This window comes from Procambarus clarkii, chromosome 67 (genome assembly GCF_040958095.1).
Source record: "Procambarus clarkii isolate CNS0578487 chromosome 67, FALCON_Pclarkii_2.0, whole genome shotgun sequence".
NCBI classification, from domain to species: Eukaryota; Metazoa; Arthropoda; class Malacostraca; order Decapoda; family Cambaridae; genus Procambarus; species Procambarus clarkii.
This window is the reverse complement of record NC_091216.1, coordinates 25530806-25550803: the sequence shown is the minus strand read 5'-3', so window position 1 is coordinate 25550803 and position 19998 is coordinate 25530806. Positions and strand designations below refer to the sequence as shown.

The window sequence follows — 19998 nt, the reverse complement described above, 5'->3', positions numbered from 1 at the left end:
GTAAAATATGTATCAGAACAAGACTTTCTTTTCACAAGAGATTAATACAATAGAGGAATAGTTTAGTTATGCACTGTATGCATAACTGTCTTCATTTCTTGTGGTAACACATAAAGGTTAAGTAATGAGTTTTTTTTAAGAAATAATGGTATTTGCCATCATTATTGCATGTGGAGATTCAGTTTTATATAAGGCTATGCCCAGCTTTACCATTTCATCATGTAGAAGGTATTTGTGAGCAATAAAGCCATTTTTATCTTTAAATGAAAAAAAATTGATGCCATGATTATATTGCATTGTAGTACTGTATTACTGTTTATTTCTTAACACTTCATCAACTGATCAGTACATGCAGGTTGGAAGGAATGAGTAAGCAAGGCATACAACAGCCTATCAAAGTAGGATTAGATGGTGCAGGTAATCCAATAGAACTTGGTGCTATATATACCAGTTTCAGAGGGAGGGAATTGTCAGGGAAAGCACCAAGCCATTACGACTATATAGCACTTGGAAGTAATCAGAATAAGGATTTGGGATGGAATAGGGGAAAAGGAATGGTGGCCAACCACTAGGATGGTCGGGGGATTGAACGCTGACCTGCATGAAGCAAGACTGTCGCTCTACCGTCCAGCCCAAGTGGTTGGGTTACCGTGTTCACAATGCACCCATGTCTCTCTTTATCATTGTCTCAAATATTTCCAGGAATAAGCTGCTATACTGAACTCGTGGCTATGTAGCAGTGTTAGTTGATGCTTTATTTGCTGCTGTCAAAAGGGATAATGGCAGTAACTATTTAAAAAAATAACTACATTATTACCCTTAAAATGTGGTTTAAAAAATAAAATGTTATATTTATTTGTGTTTACTTATAATTCAGATCTGAGTAACATTAATTATAAAAGTTTGCTTTGCATAGGGTTACTATAAATGATGGTCTGAAAATCTCTTTTTCACATAAAATATCTTTAATTGATATAATTAACAATTATTCTACACAAAATTTTACAAGATAAATCTATTTGTAATTAGGAAAACATATCCACTACCTACTTAGGAAATTTACAAATAACTGTACAAATAGGTAAATACAACTGAGTTTCATCCCAGGGCACCTTACCTTTAAATACCTGCTGATCATTCACAAGAAAACCGAAGAGAGCAGGTATTGTATATGCTAGCACTGCGACCTGGCAGAAATACTTTGAGGAACAACTTATTTTTCACATAATCACAAGCCTCAAACTTTCTACCAAAAGTCAGGCACATAAGAAAGGTGTGTGTGTGTGTGTGTGTGTGTGTGTGTGTGTGTGTGTGGCTGGGAGGCGTGGAATTGCTGTCTCGTATAATAACTTATCTTACAGAAGCACCGAGACAGAGCAGGCACTATTGCCCTCACTAACAAATCTTTTGGGGAACAGTAATACAATATACATTGCTAATGAAATTATTAATACAGACAAAGATAGAAAGACCTACATTTCCCTGTTTACCCTCTCCCCCATTAAATCAATCATGTATTGTGTATGAGGTGATGGTTTCCTTGAGACACCTGTCTAACTGTAACAGCAGTCTGCAACTGGCAAGCTTGTGGTATAGGTTGCTCAGCTTTATCTGCGGCAGCATTTCGCCTCAAGGCAGTCACAGAGAAGACGCCTAAGCTGTATGTACCAGGACACGTTATCAAAACACGGACAGGAACTACACTACATCCCCACGGCAAGAGGGAAACCTTGCGTACAGTTCCTCCTACATATAACAGTTGAGTACTGGCCTGGGGTGAGTACACGTGACTGCTCACACTTCCACCACTGAAACACAAGAATAATAATATAATCAGACTTGATTATCTATTACTGTTTAAACTGCATTTGCTATCCTTCACTCTTTTTCTTACTTTTAATCTTGATACTATCATCATGAACCTTGCCACAAAAAAATACTGTACCTGAACATGCTAACAAAGGTGAAAACATCAGCTAACTCCATTTATCCTGGCTTGTAAGCTCTACTTTATTTTTTAGTCATTCTTCAGTATCCGAGCATGTCCTGATGATTAACAAAGTACAGTATCACTTATTCACTGGCTCCAATTGATTTTCTTCTTTAATTCATCATGTTAATGTAACGTGTGTATTTGAAGGGAGTGTATGGTGGAAGAACTCCTATACCTTACCAAAGTGTATGCTGGTAATGTATAAAAACTTGATTTAGTATCAGACTGATGCCATCAGGTGCAGGTGTATTCCCAATCATTACTCTTAAGCGTATCATTTTTCAGTGGTTTAAGGTGTGCACTTGGCAGTACCCATGCTGCTGGTTCAAATCCCCTGCACGGCTCCAATTGATTTTCTCTTCCAATCAGTTCAAAGAGACACACTAAGAATTATCTACTTAACATCATGTAACAAATTTCACTAATTTCCCCACTGAAAATATATATATATATATATTTTTGAGTTTTACCATTATCTGAAATTTCTTTATTAAATATGTATGTATGCCTTTCATCACTGTCATCTAACTGATGTACAGTATTTATTTTTGCTAAATTGCTTATTCAAGTCACATATGACGTCATACTTTTTATCTAGTATTAAGTGTTTACCCCAATTTCAACCTTTCAATCTTACAGATTTATTCTGTTGTGCCTGAAACACTTAACTATTTTAACATTTTAACTTAACATTTTTAACATTCTAACTTAACATTTTACTAAAGCTACTCGAATGTAGCTTTAGTAAAGCTACATTCGAGTAGCTTTACTAAAATGCACCACTGTATATCCTTACTGTTATTAATCATGTTAAAAACCTATTTCTGGACTGTTGCTAAACTACAGCCTCTATAATGTAGTAGTCTATGCCTCTCATCATTAAGGTTCACCTTCATATTGTATATCATTTAGTTATATTTTGGTTATATACTGTATTGGTTATGTTTCATGAACATCTCGCATATGTTAGCTTATTTTTAATATAAAGTGTTTACCTCATTATACCTAGAATAAATTTTTTATCTATATTATTCTAGGGTTTGCCTGAAATGCTTTGCATAGTATTGGCCTCATTTAATGTACAACCCCTGTACCTTCAAATTTTCCTCTGTCCTATGTTCTTTGCATATTTTTATGAATAAAATATATAGTACCTTCTATAATAATAATAATAATTATTATATCACCTACGATGCTAATACTAGAGAAAGAAGACACAAGATGAGCTAATTAACCTGAAACCTTTTGAATTATTCACACATTCCCAGTAATCCGTGTGTCTTACCTGCCAGAGAAGCCTTCAGGGCACAGATTGAGGAATGTTGTAAGGTGACACGCACTACAGTTGTGCAAACAAAGTTCAAACTCAAGACTGCATAATCTGCGGGGCAAAAATCATCTTTAATACTACTTAATTAATATTTTGTCTTCATCTTTAGCATTGTAATTAAGATTACAATAAATCCCCCAATAACATCAAACACCATTAAGACATTTACATCACTAAATTTCCTAACATAATTCAATTTGTGAAAGATTACATTCTCATTCTCCCTCAAATATAATTCCTCTGTGCATTTTTTTTTATACCTGTGTGCTCCCCAATGACCATAGTTTTTAATCAATGTTAGCTAGGTCTTAAAGTATTGCCAGGTTAACCTGGAGTTACCCGGAGATGTACTCAACCTGTTGTTGAGGAAAACACTAACTTAGTCTGAAATTACCCATCTGGCTCTAAAATATGCAGTCATCATCAAAGAAAGTGTAGAATACGAATCATCGAACACTACAACATCATTGAACAGTATAAAGGTAAATTCATTATTGTAACCCACTTCCAAAACTGATACAAGAGAATATTTTAATAATCATGTACATTTAACACCTTATGCCTCTGGAATCACCCCCCACACCATCATATGTTTTCCTTTACAAGACAGAGCCTTAGAACACTTCTCTTAAGATGGCAACAATACGTATAACCTGCAAGTGAGCGTAATTTTCAAGACATTATCTACTCGCCTGTTAGCAATAAAATCGTGGTCCAGGCAGTCGGGAAACTGAGCAGAGATCTTGACAAAGTGCTTTTGTTTGGAAGCTGCAGGAAGAGGAGACTGTAGTAGCTGTAAGGGGGTCTCTGGAATGATTCTTATAGGGGGCTTCTCCTCTTCTCCAGCGTGGCCCAGAGGTAAACTGGGTATGCTTACACTATCTCCAAGGTTCTTCAGATGAATGCTATGTTGACCCCAAGTCTCACGCCCACCTCTTTCTCCCTTGTGTATCACAAAGACAAACACAGTTTTATTAGATGCATAAGTGGTGTATTAACTGATCTGAATTATAAATGTGTAGCTAACATGTTTTGCTAATAGCAAAAATACAACATGTCCTCCAAATAAGAACAGCTAACCCTTGTTATTTGTCGAGTTTGTATTCATGGGTTTACCAATTCTCTGTTTGTACCGATTCATCTGGGGATTTCTCTCCTTGAGTTGGCCCTTTTATCTCTTAAGTATCCTGGCATTTCATTCCAGGCCTAGGCATTTGGGCTGTGCATAAATATTTCAGGACTGTTTGGTCAGTGTCATTTGTGTGTGTCCATGTATCATTTAATCTTAACAGGTGTCACATGTTAGTGCTGTGATGTAATTTTTGTATTGCAACATATTTTCTGCTTGAGATTGAACAGGATTCTACTCGGTGCAGTTTTTGTGGTATTCCATAGAGTATTTTTGGCACGAAATAATCCCTATTGCCTTTGACACTCTTCTTTGGTGCAGGTGGTGTTATCACACCCAGGTGTGGCTCAGCTCTGGCATATATGACAATCAACCTGCATGTCTTGCCTTCAAGGCAGCAGAAGGCAGCTTCCTTCCTGTCATAATGTTTTCTGTTGGTTCATAACTCTGACACAGGAGACAAGGCAGGAAACTAGCTATTAGCTGATAGGATCAGGAATGTACATTCTAACAGTTATTCAGAGCTGGAGTAAGAATTCTCCAATGTCTCACTATTTCCTCCTATTATGGTCTAACAGGCATTCGGAAAAGATACCCCTGTATAAGAAGATGGCAAATCCCATGAGCCTCGGCTGGAGTTATCAATGTCCTGCATAGTGCCTAAGGAAGTGACCAAATATCCCAGCTCAGAAAAGAACATTTCACCTGTATTCAATGCTTAATTTTTATTTCTATGATTTATTAATTAATTCTATGATTTATTAGTTATTAATTTAATTCTTATGCTAGACCATAATAATGATGATGCTAAGATACTAGAGAAGAGATACGAGATGCAGACGATTGTAATGGCCTGCAAATTGATCTGATAAAATAAGTGTTTGGAGCATCAAGTGGCATATGGAATTCAATGTAAATAAATGCCATGTTATGTAATGTGGAATCGGTGAGAGAAAAAACAATTTCAAATTAAATAAAATGTTTTAAAAATTACGAATCTTGTTGCAAACTTCCTTACCTTCCACAAAACAGTAACTACCATGTCTAAACTATTCGCAGCAATAATGCGGTTTGCCTCTTCTTGAGTTGGGGTTGGTGGCGGAGGGATGTGCTCTGACGTTGGGTTTGGTGGTGAAGGATCAGTCACAAGGTCTAGAAGACTTATGCGTTCTCTTAGTGAAAAGCGCCACCAAGAGTTCAGAGGGACCTTGTGAAGAATTAATCAGTATACTGTAACCTGTAGCAATATTACCACAATAAACAGATACACACAGCTGTACACACACAAAATAATCTCAGATAATTTAGGGGGCAAAGCTTATTTTCTTAATTTTTTAAAAATTGCATTTCTGAAACCTGATTGCCCTCTTAGGTCTAAGCTTTTCAATTTTGAAACAAATTATTTTACACAGAAATGCAGATGGGGGGAAAAAATCCATTAACTACCTAAAATTTTTAGCTACATAAATTCAATGCCAACATCACAATCCTCCATCCTAACAAGATACAGTAATTAATTAACGGGATAAATGTTCCGAATATATTTAATAATGCAGCACTTGGAAAATGATTTACACAGCTTACCTGGCAACTGCCAAAGTGAAGCTGTGACAGGATCAGCACGCAGCCTTTTGTGTTGTGATGTTGAATGCACTTGACACCCAGATGGGAAGATTCTCCAGATTTCAGCTGTTGACCTTCATCAAAAATTTTAATCTATTTAGATGCTCTTCTCCAAGCTTCTATATACAATTTACAGGTATGAAATATTACAGATCAAACAGGTGCATTTATCGACAAAACAAATGGGCTAAATCCATTTAGCTGACCAAAACTGTACAGTATTTCCATATTATTCATCATCTATAGCATTTTAGTGACATTAATATATGCCCGTATGATAGATTAGTGCGGCTCACACACCAATTACGTCGTTATCTTGAGATGATTTCGGGGCTTAGCGTCCCCGCCCGGGAGGCCCGGTCCTCGACCAGGCCTCCTTTTTGTTACACCCTCTCCCTCCCAGGAAGCAGCCCGTAGGAGCTGTCTAACTCCCAGGTTAGACGAGGTGTCTAACTCCTCTAACTTTACTGTTAATTTACTGCGTTATGCTTATCTAATGAGGCGTATGCACAATTATAGTCAATTTGCCTTACTCTGAACGTATTATTTCTGGGGATTACTTCTCCCCAGAAATTATTACTCTTATTTTCTTCATTATTGCTATTACCGGCACTGTGTTAGTAAATTGATATATCAAGAATTCATGCTGTATAATTCTTTTTTTCCATTTTTACTTTGACTGGACTTAACAAATTTTACAGAGTAATTCCTCCATAATATATGATTATTTGTGCGAGGAGTTGAGGAGCAGGTGATTCATTCATGACATTATTTTACTGTATATACAACTGAAATTTTAACAACTACGGTAATTAAGAGAGCTTCTCTTGTCTGTCAATTTATCTTTTCAAGTATGTCTGACTATTTTGTTTACTAGTAGTAATCAAAGAATTATTCAGTGAATGCTCCAATTATTTTTCCTTCAAGGTGAAATTATTTCTAAAGTATTAGATTCTAGCCTAAATTATTTCTGAAATATATGACCACTGTCATCCATAAATATGCTTTCTTACTTACTCCCAAAATATCTCCTGTTCTTTTTACTTATTGGTCAGATTTCCATTCAAATTACTTGAGAAGAGATGGCAAGTTTCTTGACCCTGAGTAGTGTTTCAAAGGGTAACGATATGAGAAGTGATCGACAAATGTGAACCAAATGGTACACATACAATAAAATTGTAAACAACCCATCCCACACGTATGAAATGACAGTGATGACATTTCAGTCTGTCCTGGTCCCATATCAAGTTGAGACTTGATAAAGGTCAACAACAGAGCAAAACATTGTCACTTCCAACTCATTTCGTATGTTGGTGTTAGATTATTTGTCTCAACCACATTTGTGTGACTCTTTTTGCAATTAAATTATATTATTATTATTTAATAACAAATTGAACCTTTGTTCTTGGTGCAGGCGATGAGTCACAATAACGTGGCTGAAGTATGTTGACCAGACCACACACTAGAAATTGAAGGGACGATGACGTTTCGGTCCGTCCTGGACCATCGACTGCACAATCGACTTGAGAATGGTCCAGGACGGACCGAAACGTCGTCGTCCCTTCAATTTCTAGTGTGTGGTCTGGTCAACTTTGTTCTTGGTATTCAGCATGTATACAACACCATCTCCAGGGAAGTCATATATAAAATTAATTAACTTTCACATTGAATGATAAGACTGACCTTGCAAATTTGCATGAGGTACAACTGCCCACTTCTCACTGTTCCCACTCAACCCAATCACTGTGAATGAGCTGCAGCTGCTGTCTACCTGCAAATATAGTGAACAATGAAAAAAAAAACAAGGTAAGTAAGGCACAATATATTTCCTGTACAATGCAGTCCTCATTTATTTGTTTCTTTCCTACTTTTTCTTCGACTTGCACGATGTCGAAGCTTACGAATTGTAATGAAGAGGTTAGGATAGCTTTTTCTGTTTCAGAATAGAAACAATCTTTATCATTACAAAAAGAATAATATACAAGTATATACAGTGCTTCAGTAGATAAGATAAATATACAATTACAAAATTACTGTAATAGATAACAATAGCATACAAGTACATAAGTACTGTAATAAATAGGGATATTTTTCAGTGAAGGAGAATTTACCTTAAAACAGTGAAAAACAGAAAAGTGAGTCAAATGAAATGGCTATTTCTGTGGGTTCATAATTGGCTCCCCCAGAGATTATGCACTGGTATCCTAGAGCCAAATCCAACACACTAGACATCTGTTCCCATCTCACAACCTACCAGAAACAGGCACAGTACCAAAATCCTGCCCCACTCAGAGAGATGGGGAAACTGAGAGAGCCACAATACCCCATTCACAGAGGAAACCCTGATAAAATGGCAGAAAAGAGGTCACAAAAGCTCAAAATACACATAGACAAATGTTTACAATAAACACATTCCAAACAAAACCTCATAACAGCTGTCCTAAATAACACCTTGGCACTTCCCCTCCTTCATTAGCTCCTTAAGAGACTTCCCAGAGCTCATTCCTATGACTCGTCACATGAGAACTCCACAATACTTCACAAGATAAGGGAACCTGAAATGTTAAACATCTATAATTAACAGAAGAACAAAAGGGAACGGAACTTACTCTAGAATATCAATGGGATGCCTAAAACTGTCTCCTTACAAGGCCATTAAAGAGGCTCGGAACTAAAGAGCTCACGAAAGGAGTCTGTGACTACTCAGCCTGACCAACAGTGATGAATAAAGACAGGAGGAATGAAACTCGTGTAAGCAACCTGTGTCACAGAGCTTCTAACCCAAGCCAGAGCCTGCAAGGCACAACCATGAGCACCGACCCCATGAGACAGGTCCACTGTAACATGTTGTGGCTAGAACACCTGAGGTCAGAGCTGAAGTGCACAGCATATCTTTGACAAAGATAAGGCAGAGGGAATGAAATCCCAACCAAAACACTTACAGTCCTCAAGAAAAGACTTGCATAATGAGGTAACCAAAGGAGCCAGACTCTCTTCAAAACATTGTAATCATTCATAATTCCTCCTTCATCAGCAACAAAATCCATTCAATTGTTTCACTTAAAAGTGTTTGTTTTAATTCTTACCTCAGAGTTGTTGTGAGCTTCTATAATGAGGTTGGATGTGTAGCTGCAAATTCTATTTTCGCCTTCTTGGGGCTCTAATGATTCTTGAAGATTTTGACTTATTGTGGAAGAGACCTGCAAACTTAGGCTTCTTTCCACATATATACTACTGAAGTGTCGTACCAACCGATATCTGAAAAATTATGCCTCTAATAAATCAATAATATAAAAATGCAAGCTCAACTAAAGTCCTAATAATCATTAAATGGTTAATAAAAAATCTTTAGGTTATAGTAATTTGAGCAGCCATATACCTGTATTTTATGCAAACAACTATAAATAATACAGTAATGTTTAAATGAAGACCAAGTCAATTCCCCTGACAGTGGACTTCACTAGAATGGTATTCGTTTTACCAGAAATCTGTGTGCAACGGAAGGATTCATTCCGGTAGCAAAATCATAATGGTCGATTGCAATGGAAAATATTGTAATCAGAAGGTCCAATGAAACAAGCACATGTATTCACTGGAACCGAAATTAGCGTTAACAAAATTGACAATAAATCAACAGACACAGACATACACAACAACAAGAGGTCATAGATATAAACTAGCTAAACACAGATGCCGAAGAAATATAAGAAAATTCACTTTCGCAAACAGAGTGGTAGACGGTTGGAACAAGTTAGGTGAGAAGGTGGTGGAGGCCAAGACCGTCAGTAGTTTTAAAGCGTTATATGACAAAGAGTGCTGGGAAGACGGGACACCACGAGCGTAGCTCTCATCCTGTAACTACACTTGGGTAATTACACTTAGGTAATTACAACATCCAGTTGAAAGGTGGGACCAAAGAGCCGAAGCTCAACCCCCTCGCAAGCACAACTAGGCGAGTACATTCCTATGCCTATGGCTGGCGTGCTACCCAGTGCTGGCATTAACTAAAGGTACACATGCATCCAACTGACAAAAACTAATTTTATCATAGTGAGCAACTATGAGCAATGGTTATGCCAAGAAAATAACTTTCATACTGACTCCCAAGCCTTTTTTTTTTAAATATATAAATTAAATGGAGGTTGGATAGATTATGAGTACCCAAAATTTGTGGAACTACATCAGAAATTCAACTCGGGTGGTTTCATTCAGGAGAAATAAAAATGTACACCAGTACTGTAATTATAAAAATACCAATTAAATGAAAATAATTTTATCTATAAATATTAATAGTACACTTACTTGCTCCTTCCAGGTGAATTCAGAGTTTCATAGTAGAAGAGCAGTTCCACATCAAATGCTCCAGGTGTCATGGGTGCATGAAGACACAATTTGGCATTTAAAACATCACCAGAATTCAATAGGCCATTGGGTAATGTTAATTCCGCAGTCCAATTAGTAATTTTGCTATCTGCAGTTTCAAAATCAGACAGGACACATATGTGCTTAGCTGGTAACCCAGTTTCGTTTGTGTCCAGGTACACATGGTTAGGATCGGACACAGCCAGCATAAGCTTACTCACTGGACATGGCCCTACATTTGTTATCAACACATCTGTACTACACAACTCACCACAGCTGAGAATCTGAGGTATGTCATGAAATGATACATTTAGCCGAGACATTGGTGGCACAACAGTAATTTCTAATCTCTTATCACATGCATAAACGACGCTGCACTTCTCTGCAGATGTGTTATTCAGTCGTGGTCCCTTGACTTCCACGAACTGCTGACCTTCAATAATTACAGGAGATGAAGAAGACCCAGGAGGCGGTGCCGAGGTCATGTCAGGCGTAAGGCAAAGTTTATATACCACCCCTTTTATTAACAGTTTTCCTATACACTGGGGATGTAATTCTAATCTAACTTTTTCCTGAGCACCAGCTGGGAGATTAAACCCAGAATATAAAAAGTCTTTTACAGGAGCATCATTGACATCAACATTATTTTCTGGCACAAACGTGAAAACCAATCGAATATCACTGATCATTAAACTCACTTCTAAAGGATTTTCCATCAAAACCTCAACTAATACAGGTTCATTTACAGGAACAACAGGGCTCTGCGTATTTGGGGTGTCACTACTGAGTAATTGCAAATTTGGCCGAAATACCAAAGACGAGCCTTGACTTGTCTCGAGCAAGTTTCGTTCTAATGAAAACCATCGTTCATTATTAGTCAGATCACTGTCTAATGACACATGAGATGCAGGTGTCCATTCCAAACTTCTTGAAGAATCTTGAGGAGCTCCCAACAAGACTCGAGTTGCTTGAGAGTTAATTAATGGAAGTGGAAGACAAGGGAGACCAGTTGAGGGATCCCATTCCTGCTGAACATACTGATGAAAAGTGTTGACAAATTCCCTCACATAAGTCATCTGCTGGGAAGAAGACTGTTGGCTGGAAGCATTTTGCTTTAGTCTTTGGTCCACCAGATGACTGTAAGCTTCCAAGCTCTCTGTAAGCTGCTTTAAATAGTGAGCTTGCTTTCCTAAGGTAAAGTGAATGTGATCTTCTGCAAGGCCCCAACCTCGAGTTGCATACACCTGAGGTAATAAAAATAGACATTTGCTTAAAAGCGAGTCCCTCATAGGAAAACTATATTCAATAAAGGTTCACGACTTTAAATAATGTGTGTCTATTAACCGTCTCAAAATGTTTTAAAGCACGACTATCTTCAGATAATTCAAGTAGATTTCAAGATTTCATTACACATATTCTGTGAAATGGCTTAAATTTTACAGTACTTGGAGCTATTGCCAGTGGAAGGTATCACTTTAAATCTTCCTCTTGTTCACACACACTAAACAACCCTTCCTAGATTAAAATAACAATGCTTACACTTAATTAGCATTAAAATATTATGATGAGAAGATATAACTCAACAAACCTCAGAAACTCATGCCTTGAGTCCATGGGCACATATAAATTTGACAAATACAATAAACAAATATTGTACTCCATAACCCATTAACATGTTTCTATCAACACTCATTTATGAATACAATTATGAGCTGAATTGAACTTGATAACAATCACTAATTTGGATCATGCATAAAGAAATGAGCGTCAACTTTTGTTTTAAATGAAATCAGCTCACCTGGAAAGCCTGCTTGTATGCTCGTAAAGAATGTGATCGCTGCCCCGCTTTGCTAAATCGGTGTCCTGCAAGAGTCATGTGAAAAGCATATTTTCGTGGTAGTGGCCTCTGTGAATTAATGAAACAGTGAGCTGCTTGTTCTAACATAAGCGCCGACAACAAATCGCTCTCCTCTGAAGTAAGCTTGATAAACATCATTGCCGCTTCGCCGTATTCTCCACAATGTTTTAGAACTTCTGAGCTGAGTAATGTTGATCGTATAGCAAAGTTATACACCTGATGGAAAATGTATGCATTATTTGAAAGTAAAATTTTTTAACTTTTTATTATTAAAAGAATATAAAAACTGAATGTAATCAATAATTTTGATTAATAAATATCAAATAATACAAAAATACTGTAAATTTTTTAATTAAAAATGATTGCTTTTCTACAAAATTAAAAATAAAAATAAACGCTGGATGTAATGAACCGCCAATTTCTGTGTGAGCCCCAGAGGCTCCCTGAAGTGCCATACCACTTGCAGTCATCAGTTGCTGAGCTCTTGTTGCCTACCAGGAACCATGAGCCAGGTTCCAGCCGAACGCAAGCCATAATGGCTCCGCCAACACTACAGATAAAGAGACACAGCAATCAAGGAACACTGACCAAGAAACAGCCAGAAAAAAAAGCAAAACAACCAGCTGGCACTGAAGAATAACAACGAAGGAATAGAAAAAGGTGAAAAGACTGCCAAGAGTCCATGCTGTCGCCAGAATAACTGCAGGTGGGACGCCTATAACAACCCACCTGATCACCAGAGAGGGTGATCAACACATGTCAACACACCAGACACGAAGAGCAGAAGAGAAGGTTCTGGCTCATGGTCTACGGTTGGCAATAAGAGCTCTGCGACTGATGACTTTAAAACAGTATGGCACTTAATCAGTTTCAGGTTGTGAATGAGGCTTCCCCAAGAAAAGATTAAAGTTTAAGAGCTTAGAGAAAATATATATTTTAAATTCAAATAAAATATAAAGTATAAATAAACAGTATAAGGTCATATACTTCATAGTATTGTCCACAGTATTTAATTAATCCTATCATTTTTATATAAACTATTTGAAACATCATTCTCTGGGGCTCAAATGATGCTGCATTTACATTATGTCTATGTTATCTGATGGTAATTATTGTAGTCAGTGAATTCTTTAGTCAGTGAATCACTGGAGTGTCTATGTAGAATTTGAAGGTTGATATATGACAGTTGTCACTCGCTGAAAGATTACCTGATACAGTACATTTCACATTGGACACTGTGAACATAATCCAAATACAGTAGTCGCTATATCTGACCCTTACAAGTGGACGTGTTACATCATGTGCATGGGAGCCTCCTTTCTCTCCCTTCTAATTTTTATGCTTAAGCTAATTCTTCATTCTTTCCAGACATTCCTATTCCTCATTATAAGCAAGTAGCAACTGCTTGTATCAATATATGAGAGCCAAAGTAGCACTCCTCAATACTTTAAGGCACTTAAAATTTATTAAAGAATTTCTATATGTGGCTAACTCCTCCCTCAAAGTTTGCTGTTGAATTTCTTTAAGAAGCAAAGTTATGAGTGAATATATAATTTTTTTTTTGCAAGTGTCTAACAACAAACACATTTACATACAGCAAGGAATTGTGAATCACTGGATTACTGCTGCATATATAATAATGTGACTATAAATTTTTATACAAGAACAAAAGCATACTGCTTACCTTGCAAACATTTAAGTAGGTCTGCAAACTGTTTTCTAAGTAGCGCTTGGGATAATCCGAACTGTTCTGCATAAACGCGGCAAGTGCAGCCATTTCCTGTGCACCGGCAAAATACAGCCACGCTTGATCACTTTTAAAGTCATTCTTTGCTGTGTGATAAAAACTATATGATAGTTCGTAAAGTCCAAACATAAAACACAAGTCTCCAAGCCGCCTTGTTTGAAGTTCAGTGGCTTCAGGACTGTATATGACAGAATTTGTGGCACTGCCAGGACTCTTATTCCCAACAAGCCAACGTCGTGTGGCACTCAGAAGAGACTTGGAGCGTGATCTATTTGTTACTACATCATTCAAGTATCTTACCTGCCTTTCCACATGAGGAATTAATGATCGTACACAAAATTCATGAACAAATATACGTATGCGGTCAACATCAGACGAAGTTAAGCAACCACCATGGTGTTGAACTGACCCAGCTGGCAAGCTAGGTCTATTCACCATCACAGGAACATCAGGTGATATCTCTACCCCAGGCATCATGTCGTAAGTCCCATTTTTTTCATCTATTGGAGGTACTGTCGGAGAAAGAGGATGTATCGGTTCACAGTTATCAGTTGTGTCGCCTTCGGTAACACGGGACGGGAGGCCACTCACGTCCTCCCGGGGAGTCCCTGTTCCACTGCTAGCTTCTGAACTGCTCCCTCCACTCCTGCAAAAAATAACAAAACAATAAAATAAAAAATAAAGCTGTTAATTTGGCAACTGCATCCCCAGTGCTGGGGGAAGGATGTAGTGGTGGAAGGAATGTAGTTATCAGGGTTTGAGTGATGGGGTTGGGAAGAAAGCGGGGGAATGAAGATGACTTTTTTTCTTTCTCACTGATAATAAAACTACAATCTAATGCAAAGGTATTGTTGGCACCGGACCACACTGCATAATAATGTAAGTAATATCAGTTTTATTATCAAATGTAATGTTGTCAGTTTCAAGAAGCCCAATATGGTATGTCATTCTCAAGATATAAATAAAAATATATTAAGCAAAACAGTTATCACTGGGCTACTGTACCCAATACCAAAACAAACTGTAATTTTATGATCAGATGTAAGTGTTGTCAATTTCAAGTTAATACAATAAGGGATTTGCTTGATACAGTACAGGGAAATACTTACGGATCACAGGATGCTCTTTGAATAAGGAACTGGCTCCAGGGGTCAGGTAGGTGAACATCCGTTTGGTCCGTGTGTCGAGAGTTGATTTGTAACAGGTGGCAGTTACTGCTACCATACATGCTAGTCATCTGTTCAAACACTTGTTCTGATCTGCAAAATAAAAGAACCATAATTTTCAATTTTCCTAAAGTAATTGAAGTGATTTTAAATAATACATAATAAAATTCATCATCTATCCAGAATCGATCAACTGTTATGACGAAGGTTTATGCTGAGACACTTTCACACACCAATGAGTAGTATTTACAATATACTACAATACAAAGCTATTGACTAATGATCATTTTTAAAAAACTCATACAGTAGAAAAAAAGTAAAAATGTAAATGGTAAAAAGACTAGTCTGAAAGATTTGTAGTATGAAAGAAAACTTTGCATTGCCAAATGTTGTACTGGTAGAGCATAGCTTGCTTTAATTCTGCAAATCTTTCACCGCCAGAGTAAATTTTTGCCGATTTTTAAAAAATTAAGGATTTGAGTGACTTGACTGTACAGGTAGCCCTACACGTACGGTACATAATGAAATTCAGACTACTTAACATGTGAAAAATTAATAGAAACAATTATTTAAGAAAGTTCAAAACAAGAAATGACAAGTAAGGGAAGTCACACACACTGTTGAAAACACGTTAGAACTACGTACACATCATCCAATAATCCACCCTCTCCCTCTTTCTCCAATATAGTACCAAACAAATAAAGGATCACCTGTAATGAGTTTCAGGACACACATGGACTATTTACATTCAGTACTGTACGTAAAATTATATTTCACGTAAAATAACTTATAACGAAAAAAAATTATATTTGACTCTACTCACTTCGTTAGGTCTCCAACTGTCACATCATGAATGAGAAGATAAAACTTGAGGATATTTGGAGAAAACCACTTGGGGAAGCGTGCTGGTGTCTGGTGTAGCTGCTGGTGTTGGTACTGAGATAATCTGTTGAGCTGGTCCATTGGATTTTCACTTGTTGATGCTACTACCTGTGAATAAAACACATAATACAAAATCATATATTATTTCAAGACATGCACTATTTATAAAGATACACACCACCCATTGCACTCAGTAGACTAATGCCTCCACAGTTCTTTCAGTAACAATTTTTACTTTTTTTAATACAGTACAATTACAGCCCTCTGTCAATCAACTGCAACAACGTTACTTTTCCGTGTTTCCTGGTAAAGTACAATAGAAAGCATGAGCTTACCACAATACATGCAATATAATGCTTTGTAAATTCATGGTCCGAGGGATACTGAACATGAAGAAATGTATCCCGCCAAGCTTCAAACCAAGGAGTTGTTGGTTGTAGTTCTAGTTCCAAAGCGTCTCGAGTTCCAGAAGCGCCCACTGTCCTACAAAGAAAACGTTTACTTACATATTTAGGTACAAACAGACCGTATTCAAAACACATTCTTAACTCTGAAAATGGTATGAATGTAGTTTTAATTACATAAGGGCATGAAGAAGGGAAAGACAGACAGGAAAGAGACAACAGGAAAATTAAAAACATTCAAAGAAAGTGATGAAAAAAGATGTTGAGGATTTAATTTTGCTTTACAATCAATTATGTTAATGATGGACCAGGGAAATCTGTTACACAAGTGTGATCCAAAAGTTACTTTCAATCTCAGCAAATGCTGAACATTCTCTATGTGCCAACTTTTGATCTATTTCTAGGTTTGCGTTTAAAGGCTAATGAATGATGAAGCATTCACTCGCCATACCTGGTAACTGGCCTATCCCAAGGTGTCGTGCTCACTACCTCACTTAGTAGCTTCTTGCCAAGAGTGGGCTGAGGCGGTCGTCGGTTCATGTCTTCGAAAACCACCCGAAGATTTCGAACAGGCACAGTGTTGCCAGATGGATCAGCAATACGTACTACAGAAAAATAAAAACAATAGCATAATGTATATATTACAATAAATTAACGGTACAGTATTTACAACAACAATTTCAGCGATTAACTTGGAGCCTTAGTTAACACGGCAAGATATGACCTTCAAGAGTAGCAAAACACAAATTGTTTATTTAGTTATAGATCACATATGTTAATGTTTTCTTATAATACAGTAAAACAAGTTAGACGAGTGCTCAATTTAGCTTAAAAACAAAGTAGAATCAATATTCCTACTTCCAAATATATGTAGTTTTGTTAAATCTAATTAAACATTATCCAGCCTAGCTAAATCCTAAAGGAAAATGGTCTTAGACACTGTATAACAGGATATTACTGTATAATAATAAAAATAATAATTTATAACAATTTGTTTTATTTGGGACAGGCATCCTGCATATGTAGAATAGATATGTATGTATGTATGTATAAACTCTTGGGTATCTATTTACTGCAAGATGAACAGAGATGAAAAGAAATATTCCCAACCATTGGCTATAAAATGGCTTTGTAATTCAACGTAATTACTCATCATAATAGTAGAGGAAACTGGTTTATTTTTTCTCCTCTTGCTAACAAGATATTCTTTATGCATATAATTAAATACAGCAATGTGCACAATAAGTTGCGTGCAATATCTTGTATCCCCCATCTTAAAACACATCATGAAATCTGCTACTGTCTAAGATATAGCGAACATCGATGAACGTCAACAATCTCACGGGATTCAAGCCACTCTGTACCCACGTTAGTCTGTCAATAATTTCTATAACCTAACCTAACCTTACTCAACCCAACCCAACCTACGCTAACAAATTGTAATGATGCATAGTTTTAGTACCACTATACGAGCTTTGTCGAAACACCTGTTTACGATCTGACTATATCTTATTACGATTCACGCTACTGTATTAATTATGCCGCCAGCCTCTGGCACTAAATCACAAGTCTCATAATCGCACTCCTGCACACGCTTAAACCACCCCCCATACAGCGCATGGAACACCATGTATTGTATCACTTTATTTGCATCAAAACAATATCAAACCGGAATATAAATATCAACTCCCCCCCCCCCCCAGTCCACCTGCCAGCTTGACCCCCACTTCATTAGCCCAATATTTCAGGCCTGCACCCCCCGCCCCTAGCCTCACTTACTCTCATTATTAAGCCGACAGAAAGGCTGTATTAATTCCACGAATCTTAAATTATTCTTGAGGCAGAGATTATCGGCATCTTCACTACACAGGATGGCCACTTGCGGAGCGAAGGCGTTTTGAATATACTCGTGAGGCGTGAGCTTGCACTGTGCCATGTTCAGGGCCAGCTGGAGGGCGCATCCAGGGCCAACTGTGAGGGCGAGAGGACCGTGGTGGTGGAGGCAGGGGCGGTCTTAGGGACACATGTCACATCTGCTTCCTTAGGGCGACATGTCACACAGCCTCACGTCAACCTCTCAGCCTCTTGTAAACAGATGATGGGGTGTCATGGCGTCTATTGAAACAAGTGCCCGTCGACCCTCCTCCTCCTCCTTCTTCTGTACTATCATATTTCATTATCCTCACTCCTTCCTTCTCCATATCTTTCCCTATCATACACAAAGAGAACATGTTTAATTGTTGGCAAAACATTACATATTCGTATCAGTCGATCGGTCAGGTTAAGCATCGCTGGGGTTTGGTTACTGATTGGATGGATGAGCTGGCTACTAGAATTTACCCTAGGCTAGAAGCACCTAGCTAACATACAGTCTTTGTGCGAAAACATTCCTATACATGTGTTCAACAAGGATTACTATACATATGTTCAACAAGGATTACTATACATGTGTTCAACAAGGATTACTATACATGTGTTCTTCAGTTTCAGGATTACAGGCGAAAATGATTAAAGAATCTAGACCTGAATTTATCTGAGGCCACTAACGCTAGTGGCCTCGACGACAGGAAGCCTGCGGCTTGTCGAAGGTCCACTCGTTTGTCTTGATCTGTTCCAGTTGTACTTAGAAATTTACCAGAGTTTTGGCATGGACGACTTCGGCGGGTAGGCGGTTCCACGGATTTATAACCCTGTGGGTGAGAAAGCATCTACTTTTCAGTCCTACATTGTTACTCCTTGTTTGTGTTACATCTGACCTTTTGAAAAAAAAAAATCCGGTTCAACATCTTCCAAATTGTTCAAGTATTTTAAAAGCATCAATGAGATCCGCCCTGTCATGCCTGGTTTGCAGTGTTGTTAGCCCTGTGGCCCTCAACCGTTCCTGATACGTGAGTTGACTTAGCTTGCAATGTTAAATGGGATTCTTGTAATGTTATTTGTCTATTTGTACTCACTGAATTTGTGCGCCCCTTGAGGGACTTGAAGTAGAGGGGGGGTAGAAATAGCCTAAGCTACTCTATCCCTTTGAGATGTATTTATTGCTTATCTCAATAAACATACTTGAACTTGAACTTGAACTTGAACTTGACTTAGCTCTGGAAGGATTTTTGTCGCCCGGTGTTGCACTTATTCCAGAGCAGTTATGTCCTTCTGAAGATGTTGTCTTCATGCTCGGATGCAGTAATCCAAATGGAGCCGCACCAGAGATCTATACAATTGAATCACTATACCTTCTTTTCCTTAAAGTCACAGGTACTCTTGATTATTCCAAAGGTTTGGTTAGCTTTACTGACCGTTGCTCCAACCTGCTGTGCAGCTTTTATTAAGTCGTGGGTTTTGACTCCAAGGTCATCAATTTGCTGTAATGTAGTGTTATTAATTTGGTAGCTGTGGCGTGGGTTGCTATGCCCCACATGCAGTTAGTTTAGTTCATTTATTATGCACCCCATACCCATCTTGTGGGCGGTAGTGGAAAGGGTTACAGAGGCACATAATGGGCTCAGG

General features: G+C 37.7%; 1 protein-coding gene across 1 annotated transcript; it reads right to left on the bottom strand.

Moving 5' to 3' along the window:
- Positions 1–846: 846 nt before the first annotated feature.
- Positions 847–18644, bottom strand: l(3)76BDm (trafficking protein particle complex subunit 8 homolog l(3)76BDm). Its single transcript, XM_045757357.2, has 15 exons — positions 18274–18644; positions 16946–17099; positions 16426–16573; positions 16032–16198; positions 15152–15301; positions 13980–14688; positions 12236–12511; positions 10378–11681; positions 9162–9333; positions 7759–7846; positions 6037–6149; positions 5471–5659; positions 4016–4266; positions 3279–3374; positions 847–1808 (listed from the first exon to the last, which is right to left on the bottom strand). Exons 1-15 carry the CDS (start codon positions 18428–18430, stop codon positions 1511–1513), a joined length of 4272 nt encoding a protein of 1423 aa, XP_045613313.1. The 5' UTR covers positions 18431–18644; the 3' UTR covers positions 847–1510.
- Between the last annotated feature and the right edge of the window lie 1354 nt (positions 18645–19998).